Source organism: Aquarana catesbeiana, linkage group LG06 (genome assembly GCF_042186555.1).
Source record: "Aquarana catesbeiana isolate 2022-GZ linkage group LG06, ASM4218655v1, whole genome shotgun sequence".
Classification (NCBI taxonomy): domain Eukaryota; kingdom Metazoa; phylum Chordata; class Amphibia; order Anura; family Ranidae; genus Aquarana; species Aquarana catesbeiana.
Window position 1 is genome coordinate 102388768 of NC_133329.1, and position 15406 is coordinate 102404173.

Sequence of the window (15406 nt, forward strand, 5' to 3'; positions counted from 1 at the left end):
AAGAAAAACTGAAATATCACATGGTCCTAAGTATTCAGACCCTTTGCTCAGTATTTAGTAGAAGCACCCTTTTGATCTAATACAGCCATGAGTCTTTTTGGGAAAGATGCAACAAGTTTTTCACACCTGGATTTGGGGATCCTCTGCCATTCCTCCTTGCAGATCCTCTCCAGTTCTGTCAGGTTGGATGGTAAACGTTGGTGGACAGCCATTTTTAGGTCTCTCCAGAGATGCTCAATTGGCTTTAAGTCAGGGCTCTGGCTGGGCCATTCAAGAACAGTCACTGAGTTGTGAAGCCACTGCTTCATTATTTTACCTGGGTGCTTAAGGTCATTGTCTTGTTGGAAGGTAAACCTTCGGCCCAGTCTGAGGTCCTGAGCACTCTGGAGAAGGTTTTCGTCCAGGATATCCCTGTACTTGGCCGCATTCATCTTTCCCTCGATTGCAACCAGTCATCCTGTCCCTGCAGCTGAAAAACACCCCCACAGCATGATGCTGCCACCACCATGCTTCACTGTTGGGACTGTATTGGACAGGTGATGAGCAGTGCCTGGTTTTCTCCACACATACCGCTTAGAATTAAGGCCAAAAAGTTCTATCTTCGTCTCATCAGACCAAAGAATCTTATTTCTCACCATCTTAGAGTCCTTCAGGTGTTTTTTAGCAAACTCCATGCGGGCTTTCATGTGTCTTGCACTGAGGAGAGGCTTCTGTCGGGCCACTCTGCCATAGAGCCCCGACTGGTGGAGGGCTGCAGTGATAGTTGACCTTCTACAACTTTCTCCCATCTCCCGACTGCATCTCTGGAGCCCAGCCACAGTGATCTTTGGGTTCTTCTTTACCTCTCTCACCAAGGCTCTTCTCCCCCGATAGCTCAGTTTGGCCGGACGGCTAACTCTAGGAAGGGTTCCGGTCGTCCCAAACATCTTCCTTTTAAGGATTATGGAGGCCACTGTGCTCTTAGGAACCTTAAGTGCAGCAAAATTTTTTTTGTAACCACAATTCTGTCTCTGTCCTCTTCAGGCAGTTCCTTTGACCTCATGATTCTCATTTGCTCTGACATGCACTGTGAGCTGTAAGGTCTTATATAGACAGGTGTGTGGCTTTCCTAATCAAGTCCAATCAGTATAATCAAACTCAGCTGGACTCAAATGAAGGTGTAGAACCATCTCAAGGATGATCAGAAGAAATGGACATCACCTGAGTTAAATATATGAGTGTCACAGCAAAGGGTGTGAATACTTAGGACCATGTGATATTTCAGTTTTTTTTTTTTTAATAAATCTGCAACAATGTCAACAATTCTGTGTTTTTCTGTCAATATGGGGTGCTGTGTGTACATTAATGAGGAAAAAAATGAACCTAAATGATTTTAGCAAATGGCTGCAATATAACAAAGAGTGGAAAGTTTAAGGGGGTGTCTGAATACTTTCCGTCTCCACTGTATAAGGCCCACCAGAAAATATATGCTGCATAATACACCAGTAGCTATTGATACTGGAAAAATGCACACAAATGAAAAGTGCAAATAAACCAATGGCAAATAACAATAACAATGGGAGAGGTCGCTGTGACCAATAATGATAGCAATAAAAGGATATAAATATAATGCATCAAATACATCACAGTGGCATCTCTCATTGCCGTTGGTTTATTTGCGCTTTTCATTAGTCTGGATGTGGGGAGACAGCGAGGATGTTTGGTCGGAGCCCTGAAAAAAAGATATTCTGCTATTTGATGCCAGCAAATACAAAGCCCAAATAGAATAAACCAAGTCATTGATCTACACATCAAGCAGGAAAGGGAACATGTCTTTGTTGCCTATAGGAAGCAATTAGCTGTAAAGTAAACCTTTGTCCATGCAGGGCAAAAGAACAGGTTCATTTTAATCCCCTCTCCCCAGCAGTACATGCTAAACTTTACTTTCTTTCCTTTCCACTCCATTTGACTGCTGGCAGCAGGTGAAGCAGCCATGTGTAAGCTATAGGTCGCTAGACATCGCAAGTCTCCCGCGTTTCTGCAGCGGCTCCTGCACACCCGCAAGCGCCTTGTAAACTCCCGGGAATGATCGGTGTGGCGGGGAACAGCTGTGAACACCGATCTCCTTTGTATTGATTTTTAGCTGACAGCCGCTTCTTCTTCTCTCCCTCCTGTGGCTGTCAGCTAAAAAGCTATACAGGGAGATCAGTGTTCACAGTTGTCCCTCCTGCTGCACTGATCATTCCCAGCTGTTCTGTGTGCTCCTTCCCCGGCCCCCTCCGTGTCCTTCTCCACCCCCCCCTGTTCTCCCCCGGCCCCCTCCGTGTCCTTCTCCACCCCCCGTTCTCCTCCGGCCCCCTCCATGACCTTCTCCCCTCCATGATCTCCTCCGGCCCCCTCCGTGTCCTTCTCCACCCCCCGTTCTCCTCTGGCCCCCTCCATGACCTTCTCCACCCTCCCTGTTCTCCTCCGGCCCCCTCCGTGTCTCCCCCCCCCCATTCTCCTCCGGCCCCCTCCGTGTATCTCTCTGCCCCTCCTGTTCTCCTCCGGCCCACTCCGTGTCCTTCTCCACCCCCCTGTTCTCCTCTGGCCCCCTCCGTGTCCCTCTCTACCCCTCCTGTTCTCCTTCGGCCCCCTCCATGTCCTTCCCCCCCCCCATGATCTCCTCCGACCCCCTCTGTGTCCTTCTCCACCCCCCCATTCTCCTCTGGCCCCCTCCATGTCCTTCTCTGCCCCCCCTGTTCCCCTCCGGCCCCCTCCATGTCCCTCTCCACCCTCCTTGTCTCCTCCGGCCCCCTCTGTGCCCTTCTCCACCCCCCATGTTCTCCTCTGGCCCCCTCTGTTTCCTTCCCTGCCCCCCTGTGTTCTCCTCTGACCACCGTGTTCTCCTCCTCCACCCCCCCTCGTCCCCCACAGCCGGCTCCCCTCCTTTCCTCTTCCAGCGGCTGTGGGGGGGGGGGGGGGGGAACTGTCAGGAATAGGATACAGTGAGTGAGATCACTCCTGTGTTCTGTGATAACTAAACTGTGTTTACTCTACTCAGTTTATGAATGGAGAGGAGCCTCTGTCTCCTGTTCATTCATCTTTAGTGCTGAGAAAGGGACTAGGGAATCTGTGTCCTCAGTCCCTTTGTCTGTCTCAAAGGAGAGATGTCTGTGTTCTGTTTAGACCCCTGACATCTCACTAAAGCTCCCCAAATAATATAAAAATAATGTAAAAAAATTCTAAAAAATGAAAAAGTGTAAAAAAAAATAAACTACTGACACCACTCTCCCCTGCCCTACCAACACTGTCCACTGCCCCAACCCCCTCCCCCCAAAAAGCATTGTGAAAAAAAATTAAAAACAAGATAAAATTGTAAAAAAAAATCAAATTATTAAAACTGAAAAAAACTACTGACACCGTCCACTGCCACATACCACCCACCCCCACCCCCTTCCCTAGAAGCACTGTGAAAAAATATTGAAAAAGTGATTTAAAAAAACATTTTGAAACGGGGCGGGGGGGGGGGGGGATGGGGGGGTTGCAGGCGCGAAGCACCACCTCCCTGAAATGAATTTGCCACCTCCCCAAAAAGAGTTTTTTGCAGGTTGGGATGTCTGGCTCGCTCTAGTTGTAGCTTAAAGTGTTACTAAACCCAAAACAGTAAAATTTGTCTGTATATGCAGAATAGCATGCTTGTTATACTCACTGTGGAACTTAAGGGGTTAATCCTCTGCATTGTGTAAAAAGGCTCTTTTATCCTGTATGGACAGATCCTTCCCACCTGCACTTTCTATCTGGGGAAGGCCAGCTAACACACAGGCAGGGTAGCCAACCTGCACATGCTCAGTTATGTCTTCTATGCTGGAGAGAACATTTACTTGTTCTCAGAGCTAGTCAGGTCACATGATATTGACATCACACATGTGGGCATGTATACAGGATATAGTGGAAATCTCCTCCTTCCTGAACTCTCAGCACTGGACAAACTCTGCAGTTCATCATGTGACCGTGGTATACAGATCAGCCAAAAAAGGTATATAGTGGCAGTATTTTAATGTAAAAAGAAGATTTATAAGCTGTGGGCGGGCACATGAACTATTTTCATATTAATGGGTTTGGTAACACTTTAAACAGTGTTTTGAAGTCATGGTTCTTGGTGATCTGCCCATTAAGTGAGTTACATGCTTCTCTACTGTATACCCCAAAGTAAGGGGTATTTTCTTTGCTCCTGGCTGCTGATAGGAAGGCAAATATTTGCAGCTGTGATGGGGGAATTAAAGCAAATACTAAGACAAGATACATTACTAGTTGGTACAGACACATTCCTTTGTGAAAGAAGATGGAAGGGAACTGTGATTAAGACAATAGGTACAACATGGAAAACAGATGTCATAACTACCAGAAACCAAGTCCCTGTCTGTGAAAATCAGGACAGCTTGCCGGAAAGTAATCTCCGGGGCGGCAGACATGATGAGCCGGGACTGCATCTTCCCTTTGACCGGCACCATTTGTTTAATAGCCTGTGCCAAGGAGGTGAAGGCATGAATTCGGCGTAGGACACACACCAAAGCCGGGTTGGAGGTCAACTGCTCAATATCGCTCTGCCATTGCCGATCTCCCACCTCGTACGGGGTGATCTCTTTGGCCTGAAGCCGGCTTAGACGTGGCAGCCACTTCAGACCTAAAACTTCAAATCCTTCAAAGCCACAACCTGTTAAAGCAAAAAAAAATAATAAAAAATGTAAATACCACAATTTTTCTGTTTTGTTTGCGTGGCATTCCATGTTATAACTATTGTATTTAGTAAATTGAATTCAAAATGTAACTGCACCTAATGCCAAAATATTAGTTTGTTGGATTTAATTACCTCCAGTCTTACAAATCTTTATTGGAAAGGTTACAATGCAACTAAATATAGCTCTGTTAGCTTCCCATGAGGCCACAGTTGTCATTTTATCAAGTGAGTTCCTTAAAGTGGTTGTAAACCTTTAGGTTTTTTTTCTTTTCATAAAACAAACATGTTATACTTATCTGCTCTGTGCAATAGTTTTGGACAGAGCAGCCCCGATCCTCTTTTTCTGGAGTCCCCGCTGGCACTCCAAGCCCCTGCTTTTCATTCGGGTGCCCCCAGGGAAAACGGCCATTTCAGCTTGCTCCCGAGTCCCGCTGCTGCATCTATTGACACAGACAGCGGGACTCGGCCCTGCCCCCTGCGTCACAGGATTTGATTGACAGCAGCGGGAGCCAATGGCTCCCGCTGCTATCAATCTGTCCAATGAGGAGAGAGACAGCGGATGGAGCTGCTGCACTTGTGCACGTCGCTGGATCGAGCTCAGGTAAGAAAAAGGGGGTGGGGGGGGTCTGGGGCACAATGCATTAAGGTTTTAAATATTTGTTCTACATTATTGAGACACTGTCTAGAGAAAGTGACATTATTTGGCTTTGTTATGTCCACCACCAGAAAGTGTCTCCAGCAGAAAGAACTCATGTGACTTGAATTATCAATGTCACTTTCTGAAATACATGTATAGCAAAAACTTGCTATAGCAAAAAAAAAAAAAAATTTAAGGAAAGAGTAAAAAAGGGTTAAACACCTACTGGGTTTTTATTGCTCTCTGCGTCCTGCTAGGGAGATTTCCCTTTCACTTCTAGTCTTGGAGACTAAACAGTAGTGAAGGGAAATCCCCCCAAACAAACGTAAAATATTTAATAGTGGCCAACTGCACCTAAAGCCAAAATATCAGTGGGTTTATTCACCCCCAGCCATACAAATCTTTAATGGAAAGATTAGAATGCAGCTAAATATATCTTTGCTAGGATTCTACAAGCATAATAATCGCTGTCTATGTCCTGCTAGGGTACCCATTAATTAGAGTCTTAGAGATGCAACAGGTAGTGTGGGCAAATTGCCTCAAACTAATGGGGAATTCCCATTTTAGACAGTTGTCACTAGTACACTTGTCTCCCCTAGAAGATTTTTGCTCACCACTTGCTCTTGTGAAAACTAAAATGTAGGATTTCCCCTAATTCCAGCCAAGATAACAATCATCATCAGGAAAAATAGATGGATGATTCTCCCCAGCAGAGACAGACCCCAATAAAAGCTTGGCAAATGGTCTAATGCTTTTTCACTGTAACCAAAGCTGAAAAATATAAAGTTTTCCCTTTATACGCTTTAAATCAATCTGAGTTTGTTGTACAGAATGCTTGCCAGGGCTGGGACAAGGGGTGGGCAGGAGGGGACGCTGCCTTGGGTACAATGGTTTATTGCAGGGATGTGGGCACTCTGACCCTAACCCTAAGGGAAGGGGGGGGGGGGGTGCAGTTTGGCATCTTTTCCCTGGGTGCTGGATGGCCTTGTCTCGGCACTGATGCCTGCTATAATGCCTTGCTCAAGCCGTGTTTGACTGACCATGCATATCCAACCTAAATGCCTTGCTCAAGCCGTGTTTGACTGACCATGCATCTCCAACCTAAATGCCTTGCTCAAGCCGTGTTTGACTGACCATGCATATCCAACCTAAATCTCCTTGCAACATTTAAGAACTGGATCTGGTGAAGCTGGAGTACCATGATTTGTGCAATATGTGTTTCCACTATACATGTGCCTAGTCCTGCTGGCTGTGCTTACGCAACAAGGGTTTGTGTACACGGGCATATTTTAGCACTACAACTGTTTTGCTCCCTGTACAAGTCAATGGGGATGCAAGAACAACTTCAAAGCAGATCGAAGGAGCTCCGTAGGACTTTGGTTGCCCAACATAAAAATAGGATTTAAAAGCTATACCCGCAGAGAAGGCATTATATACTTACCTCTTCCACTGCTTATAGAGCTGAATTCTGCTCCATTGATGAGGAGTTCTGCTACGCCAGTGGGGCTTACGCCAGTGTGGTTACGCCAGGGTTAGTAAACGCAGCAAAGTCCTTTGCTGCATCCACTAACACTGGCATAACCTGTCCTGAAATTGTTCCAAGCAGTAAATCACAATGTAGATGTATTTGATATCTGCTTACTTGAGTGATTTAAACTGAATTCTAAATTCAAAAACCCCAATAAAGGAGGAGTGTGTCTGCATTGGCTTTATTCTGCTCAATTGAATCAATATCATTACATTACCTTTGGGCTATTGGTCATTTGTTTGATGCTCTCTGGATTGTATATATGTTTTGAGGAGTGCTGCCCAACCACAGCTAGTGCACCCTGTGACAATTTCAATGACCCTTAGAAAATCTGAATCCAGCACCCTGTTTGTTCTTGTGTTAGGATTTCTTTTACTATATTTTTATTGAAGAGAGGCATAGAAAATGGCACATACATAGCACAGTTACAACATGTGTACATGGAGCCTACGCTGTTCTCGTGTTAGGTTTTAATTGTCATCTGTGCCCCTGTTAGGGAAAGTCACCCTCTCTATGTCATGTTGTCAGGATCTGGATCCGAACCTAAAACCTCTGCAGTGTCTGGCTGTGGCTCTATTTGCCGTGCCACCTGAGATGCTGGACAGCTCCCTGCCCGATTCCTTGCACAATCTTACTTTGTATTGTGTTTCTGGTGAACCTTGAGCTCTTTATTCCTCCCATGAACGGTCTCTACACTTCCTGTTTGCCAGATTATTGTGCTCTCTCCAACCAATATATTGCTCCTTTGCATACCTGCTGCTGTCCTTATCTTTACTACCACTCGTTGTCAACCGTTAGCTTGTTTTCATTGATTACACTTCTGCTTAATACCATTAATCTACTACTCATTACTGAACTCTTGGCTTGTTTATTGCCTATGCTTCTGCTTGTTCCCCATCTGCTTCATTGGCTACCTGACTCCGGCTTGCTCTCTTCCTTCTTGGGCAATCCAGAGGGCCACGACCTGACATCAGCATGCAGCAAAACCCATTTCCACCATCAGGAGCTCTAGTGTAGACCCACTAGTGCTTAGACGCCACGCCTCAGGTAAGACCACATAATCCACCAGGGGGATCTGCCTGTGTATTCATCAAGCTGACTACTGAGTGGCCTTCTCTACTGCTACAGCCACTTCCTCTGAGCCTGATCCCAGACCATGACACGTTTACCATGATCACAGAAAGTCAAGGAAAACTACAAATTTTGGATTGTCATCAGAACAATAAGAGAGGGGAAATCTTTTAATGGAAACACTAGTTCTGGTGACAACCAGGGATTCCCTCATTTTGGACATTTAAAACAAAATAAAATGACTGATTGAGCCAAAACATTCATTTTTTAAAAATAAAAATCCTGTGAATATTTAGTGAATTTTTGCACTGCAATATATTTAAACAATTGCAAACAAAGTTAATTGTTTGCAGCAGGAAGCATTGTTTCGATGTTATTTGGCGCTGTGGAATATGTATTTTGCAAACAAGTTTATTTTTCAAGAGAAAAAGTGCCAATCAAATTCCAGCTGACTTTTCTCTAGAATAGATCAGAAACAGCAAGATACCTGCTAAAAGGTTGGACTTTTTCTTTTTCATGAATCTACCCTACTGTGCTTTATTAATGCAAGGAGAAGTGCTGTGTAGTAACCCATGTTGACCAATTACAATTAAGCTTGCATCTATAAATCTAATTTCTTATTGGCTGCTCTGTGCTTCAAGGAACCACTTCTGTTTTCATTGTTATAGGTTAATAAATACAGCCTTCCTGTAAAGACAGGCAAGCTAATGATATATAACCATTCCCTGTAGCAGAAAGAAATTTGGCAAATCCCTACCATGGGATTCTTCACCCATTAATAGTTTAACTACAAATTAAAAACACTTAAGTGATAACTGCCGCTGAACATGCCATTAGCTCACATCCTTACTGGCTTCACTGACACAGCCTAATTAAATATACACCTCAGCCTGGGATGTGGATGACACCGGTGGGGAAACCCATACAGAGTCGGAGACCTATTTACGGAAGTAACCAAAAATAGCTGATTGTAGGACTGGGAAGAGCTGACGGCAAGGCCTCGGGCTCTGTATGCCCATTAAGGTGGGTAATCCTGGAAGCTCGGAGCAAACACAGACACGGAGAACTGAGGGATGTGTAACTGGGGAGAAAGGCCAATTTCATAGGCAGAGGACACTGGGAAATCCTTCAGATGTATTGTTCTGCCCAGAGGTGAGCTCACAAGAAGATCCTATTTTTAGGCTTGCTGCCTATGTAGGAATGACCAAGATGTGGAAAAATAATATCAGATTCTTTCTTTTATGTCACATGCCAGCATTTTTTTCTTTGATGTCCTTACAAGCAAAAGCTTCCCCCCGTGGAACTATAGAATGGAGAAGACATCTTTTTACTGAGAAACTGCACCTCATTATTCTATTATTAGATATATTCTAACCTTCATAAATGTATCCTATGCTCCTACATATAAATGGTTAATAAACACGGTTTTTTTTTTCAATAACACATTTTTTGTTTGTTCTAGAAGAGGGCAATTGAATAAATGGGAAGAGAAATCAGGAAGTGTTCCTGTTGAAAATAAATAAAAAGGTGGTACATAATGTAGGAGGGAGAAAATGAAGTGGCTGTGTATTGCTAAAGGGAATAGATTTCTTAAGCCTCGTACACACGATCGGATTTTCCGACAGGAATTGTGTATTGACAGACTGTTGGCGGAAAATCCTACCGTTTGTACGCTCCATCGGACAGTTGTTGCCGGATTTTCCGCGGACAAATGTTGGATGGCAGGCTTTAAAATTTTCCACGGACAAATGTCTGCTGACAGCTTTTCCGATCGTGTGTACACAAGTCCATCAGACAAAAGTCCAAAGTACAAACACGCATGCTCAGAATCAATGCTCACCAAACACAACATTAGCAGAAGGTGCCCAAAGGGTGGTGCTAAAGAGCTGAAAAAAACATGTAGTACGTCACTACGTTCGCGTTTGTTGGCCGACAATTGTGTGCCGTTTGTATGCAAGACAAGTTCCTGGCCAACGCCCTTCAGACAAAAGTCTGACGCTTTGTCTGCGGAAAGTCCGATCGTGTGTCTACGAGGCTTTAGAAATAAAATATATTCCTCATGATGAAACACAGCAGAATCAGTGGGTACACCAATGGCACCAATTAGTGGCACTTGTAGTTTTGCAGAGAGTAGATTTCTCAATCATTTTACCCAGAGGAACGCCTGGATTAGTTTTCAGGTCTTAGCATGATCAGAAAGTTGTAGAAAGTTGAATGAAGTATACTCAGAGTATGACACTTGGGGTGGGTTATGTTTTGCCTGAAATATTAACAAATGTTAATAATGGTCTGAAAAAATGCAGAACGTGAAAACTGTAGTACCCCAACACTAATAGTCAGTTTAGTACCACATAGTGGGTGGGAGAAGGTCCTCTTTTATTGGTGGTCAGTGGAGAAATGCCCCCTTACATTGGTGGTCAGTGGGGGATAGGCCCTCTTATATTGGTGGTCAGTGTAGAAATGTCCCCTTACATGGGGTGGTCAGGCAGAGATAGCTCCTCTTATATTGCTGGTCAGTGGAGAAATTCCTCTTAAATTTGGGGGTTAGTAGAATGCCTTCTTACATTGATGGTTAAAGGGACATAGGCCCTCTTACATTGGTGGTAAGCAGAGATACGCCCTCTTACATTGGTAGCTAGTAGAAAGCACTTTTAGATTGGTGATCAGTGGGGATGTGCCCTCTCACATTGGTGGTTAGTATAATGCATTGGTGGTCATTGGGAAATAGGCCCCCTATATTGGTGGTCAGTGGGGACATGCCCTCTTAGGCAAGGTTCACTCCTGTGCGGCTGTGAGGGCCGCGGATTGCGCTGGCACGAAAGCCCATTCATTTGCAGGAAAGAAGTCTGTGCTCTATTTTTAAAATCGCAGACCAAACAGGAACCAAGGTTCCCAGTACGAGTGCAATTTCCCCCTTATATTGGTGTTCACTGGAGAGATGTCTCCTTGATGATTAGTGGAGAGCCCTTTTATATTGGCGATCAGTGGAAAATGTATCCTCTTACAATGGTGGTCAGTGTAGACGTGCCCCTCTTACATTAATGGTCAGTGTGGACGTGCCCCTCTTATACTGGAGGTCACTGTAAGTGAGAGATCAACCCACCAATGCTCACTGTACAAGCAACCCCTAGAAACCTCTAAAAGAACCCTAGGGTTTCATGGTACCTTGGCTGGGAATGAATATGATGGGACATGCAGTTAAGCCAATAAAACACAGTGGGGCTTACAGCTCTGTAGGGACAGTAAGTAAGGCAGGTTGACTTGCAATTTTACAGAGACAGGAAAGAGGCCAGTAGGACGTGTTCTGTAGGTAGCCAGAGACAGAAGTGGTGACAGTGGGGCATGCTGGGGCTTGTAGTATTACAAATAAAGAAATCAGTATGACATGCTGGAACGTATAGTTCTAAACTGACAGAAGAGAGGCCAGTGGTCTGTGTGACAACACTTCTTTTGTCCCATATCATTGGTCCATCAGTGGCTTTAACTACTGGTAGTCTGGTTTTGGCGAGGCCACATTTCTTTGTCCACATTAGCACACTACCTGTTTAACTTCCTATTCTTATACTAAATTATGAGATGGATTCTGATGAGACATCACAAACATTATTCACGGGTGGGATCCATTCATGGTATCTTCCAAGGTGAAGTGAAAAAGACTGTAGCGCCCCCCTGATCACAGCATCAGAGAGGGCTGACATTTTAATGGGCGCCAGTCACTTTTAATGCGGAACAAAAGTAACTTAATTGGTCACACACCAAAAATTCAGGGAGAGAGGGGTAGGGCACACTACATCCTAGAACAAGCAGGCAAGCAGACTAAAACAAAAATAGAAAGGTAGACAACAGTACAGAAAAAAGGCTTTAAAGTATTACTAAACCCTGTATTCACTATATCTGGTCTCTAACAATACATAGAACATGGAAATGCAATTATTTTAGTAAATATAAATTGCGAAATATGTAAAGATTAATATCTCGTGCTTGCCCTAAAAATCAAATGTTCAAAAGTGTGTGTGGGTGCCGCTTCTTATAAATCTAAATACTCAATTCAAAACATACATAGAACAAATAAGTGTGCAATCCTGAAATATGCTAAAAATCAAATGGTATAATGTCCACATTAAATGATTAAAAAAAATGTAATAATCAAATAGATTGTCCAATGGTGCTCTTTATGTAAATTTGTGAATATCCGTGCTTTTCTACGCTGTGTTCCTTTACACAAATGGGAAAAAATTTTGCCTCTTACCAGAATGAATGTATCCCAGGTGATAGGGATCAAACACGCTTAGCTGTAATTGAAACCAACTGATATTCCACTCCTTCCACTCTGAGAGAAGTCTCCTTCTTGTATAGTATTTGCTTTGCCTAGATGTGAAAATACTTCTCATATACTCCCAGATCCATGATAATCCTGCTGACTACTCTCCAGCACTTTCCAGTTTAGTATGTAAAACAAGCGTTTATTGAAAAAAAAAAAAGTAAAAACGAAGATATTCAAACAAACACAGCTGCGGACCTCGTCCTGCAGGCTGGTGCGTGGTGACGTCACAGAATGCAGCTCCACCCGACGTGTTTCCCTCTAAGAGGCATCGATTGAATATCTTCGTTTTTACTTTCTGTAGAGTGCAATGAGACTTTTTTCAATAAACGCTTGTTTTACATACTGCACTATGAAGTTTCTCCCTTCTTCATACCTCTATGTGTCGGAGAGCACTCAGCAGGATTATCTGTGAAGCTGGAAGTATATGAGACGTATTTCCATATCCAGGCGAAGCGAACACTATAACAAGAGGGAGTTCTCTCGTTGGAGTGGAATATCGCAGTTGGTTTCAATTACAACTAAGCGTGTTTTATCCCTATCATCTGGGATCCATCCCTCCTGGTAAGAGGCAAAATGTTTCCCTTTTGTGTAAAAGAACACACCGTAGAAAAGCACGGATATTCACATAAAGAGCACTTTTTGACAATTTATTTGATTATTCGGGTGGCACAGTGGTATAGTGGATAGCACTCTCGCCTAGCAGTAAGAAGGGTCGCTGGTTCGAATCCCAACCACAACACTACCTGCCTGGAGTTTGCATGTTCTCCCTGTGCCTGCGTGGGTTTCCTCCGGGTACTCCGGTTTCCTCCCACACTCCAAAGACATGCTGATAGGTTAATTGGATCCTGTCTAAATTGTCCCTAGTATGTATGAATGTGAGTTAGGGACCTTAGATTGTAAGCTCCTTGAGGGTAGGGACTGATGTGAATGTACAATGTATATGTAAAGCGCTGCGTAAATTGACGGCGCTATATAAGTGCCTGAAATAAATAAATAAAAAAAAATAAATTATTCAATTTTTTGATATTTTTACATTACATTATACCATTTGATTTTTATAATGTGCACTTATTTGTTGTATATAAATTGCTAAATACCTAGCTTGTAGGAGGAGTTTTCATTCTCTTATGACTGTCTTATGAGGCTGCATGACCTTATAGGACAGTCATGGACTGGCTGCATGACCTCATAGGGAGTCCATGACCTCATGGACTGTGCTGAATGGCCCTGTGCTGATAACATGCACCCTCCAAATAAAAGAAAAAAACCCCTAGCAATACGCACCAAATTGAGCATGTGCAGAGCTCCAAGGCTCTGTTCTATCAGAAGATGGATTAGGGACAGTAAAAGAAGGAGAGAATAAGAGAAGACAGGATCAAACAGCCTTTTTACACAATGCACAGAATTAACCCCTTAGGTTCCACAGTGAGTATAACAAGCATGCTTTACTGCATATACAGACTGATTTTACTGTTGTGGGTTTAGTAATACTTTAAGCTGTACCCAGCATTCTGTACAGCTGTCTCCCATACAACAACTCACAGGAACATGCACGAATTGTCTGGATGAGACCATATTGATCATTTCCCAGACTCGCCAAAGTTCCTCGTTCTATGGCAGAGTGACTTCTGGTAATTCATCTCATGTCCCTATCCTTTCCTTCATGCACACAGACAGGCCCTCAACTGCAGAGCCTAGTGCACATGGTTAGGCCTAGGCTTCAGGCCTACCCAGCACAGCAGTTCTTCACACACCCACATCAGGTCAAGGTCTGGGTAGGAGAACCCTGGTCACGTGACCTCCCTGGATATTTATACTCTCTTCCAGTATGCACTAGTAACCAGGAAAAGACCTACTGGTTGGCTGAGAGAAGTATGCATTTTCATAGCCCAGTTTTACTGCAGCTCAGCATACTAATGCTAAAGGTACCAGTGACACCTACTGACAAAAGGGAGGAATTAAACCACACTGAACTGAGAGGAAAACCCAAATGATCAAAAGACTACAAATTACCCAGGTTACCTACAACCCATCAAAGCTAAAAATGTACTGGTAGCCCCCCGCTTAGGACAGGGTGCTACAAGACAATAAGAGGGAAGGGCTCACTAGTTTCTTCCTGCTGTTGTCATTACCAGAAGTGCTGGCAAATCGTAGAATGTGCAGCTGTTAGAGGTCATCACCCTACTCCCCACTGCCAGACACAATTCAAAACATTGATCTCTAGCAATTTCAACATGAAATACATTGTATAATCCATTGTCTACAGAATACAGATGCAACCTTGATGATGAAAAACACAATAGAGACAGGTGTATAAAACTTTTTTCAATAACTTTAATAAGTAATAAACAGTATAACATAATGATATTGTAAAATATGATTGCATGCTCAAACAAGTAACAATATCGAAAAAATGTACTAATATATGTTATGATTGCCGATGTTTATTACATCTTTTCAATAAATAGATTGATAAAACAAAATCTTATCGTTCATCCATATCGTATGGCCTTCGGAGATTACTCAGGTGGAACTGTGCTGGCAAAAATGACAATCACAATGGGACTGCCACTAATGACATCCATTTACTCCAGTAATCTGTGCTGTGAGTCCCTGGAGAGCTTCTCCACAAACATATAAATGTGTCCACAGGTGAGCAGCTGGAGGAGCTAATGTGCAGGACACGGTGTATATCAGTGCATCCTCACAGCTGTGTCCTGTTCTTAAATATCAGGAACGCCTGATCTGTACCCAAAATTGTCCGTGTCTGCATAAATCTCACTGCGGAAAAGCTGAGTCAGATACACTGAGCTCCATTCCTATCGGACTGGGTGGACACAATGACTGGGCAACCTGCTGTCCTACATCTGCCAAGGAACTACCAAGTCTTGCTTTGTCCTTTAGGTCATCATACCCATACCTCCTCTACCTGTCAGAACCAAGCATCAACATCACATATTTTTACGTTGATTCTTTGGACATTATTAGGCTTATTTAAAGCCAAAACTTTTAGTTTAGTTTTGGATAGAGTGGTGAGGGTTAGAATCCCTATCATGTTTTTATTGCCTTCTGTGTCTCCGTTTAGGAGATACACACTCTCGAAATGTCCCTTTGACCATTGTCACTGGGACTGAAGAAGATAAAATT

The 15406-nt window shown here is 43.6% G+C and overlaps 1 protein-coding gene across 1 annotated transcript in view; it reads right to left on the reverse strand.

The window, feature by feature from the left end:
* LOC141148803 (dynein axonemal assembly factor 8-like) overlaps positions 1-15406 on the reverse strand; it is a 218919-nt gene that overhangs the window by 118838 nt on the left and 84675 nt on the right. The window contains exon 21 of the mRNA XM_073636564.1: positions 4364-4675. Within this exon, the coding sequence (XP_073492665.1) occupies positions 4364-4675 (312 nt within the window). The remainder of the gene's footprint in view (positions 1-4363; positions 4676-15406) is intronic.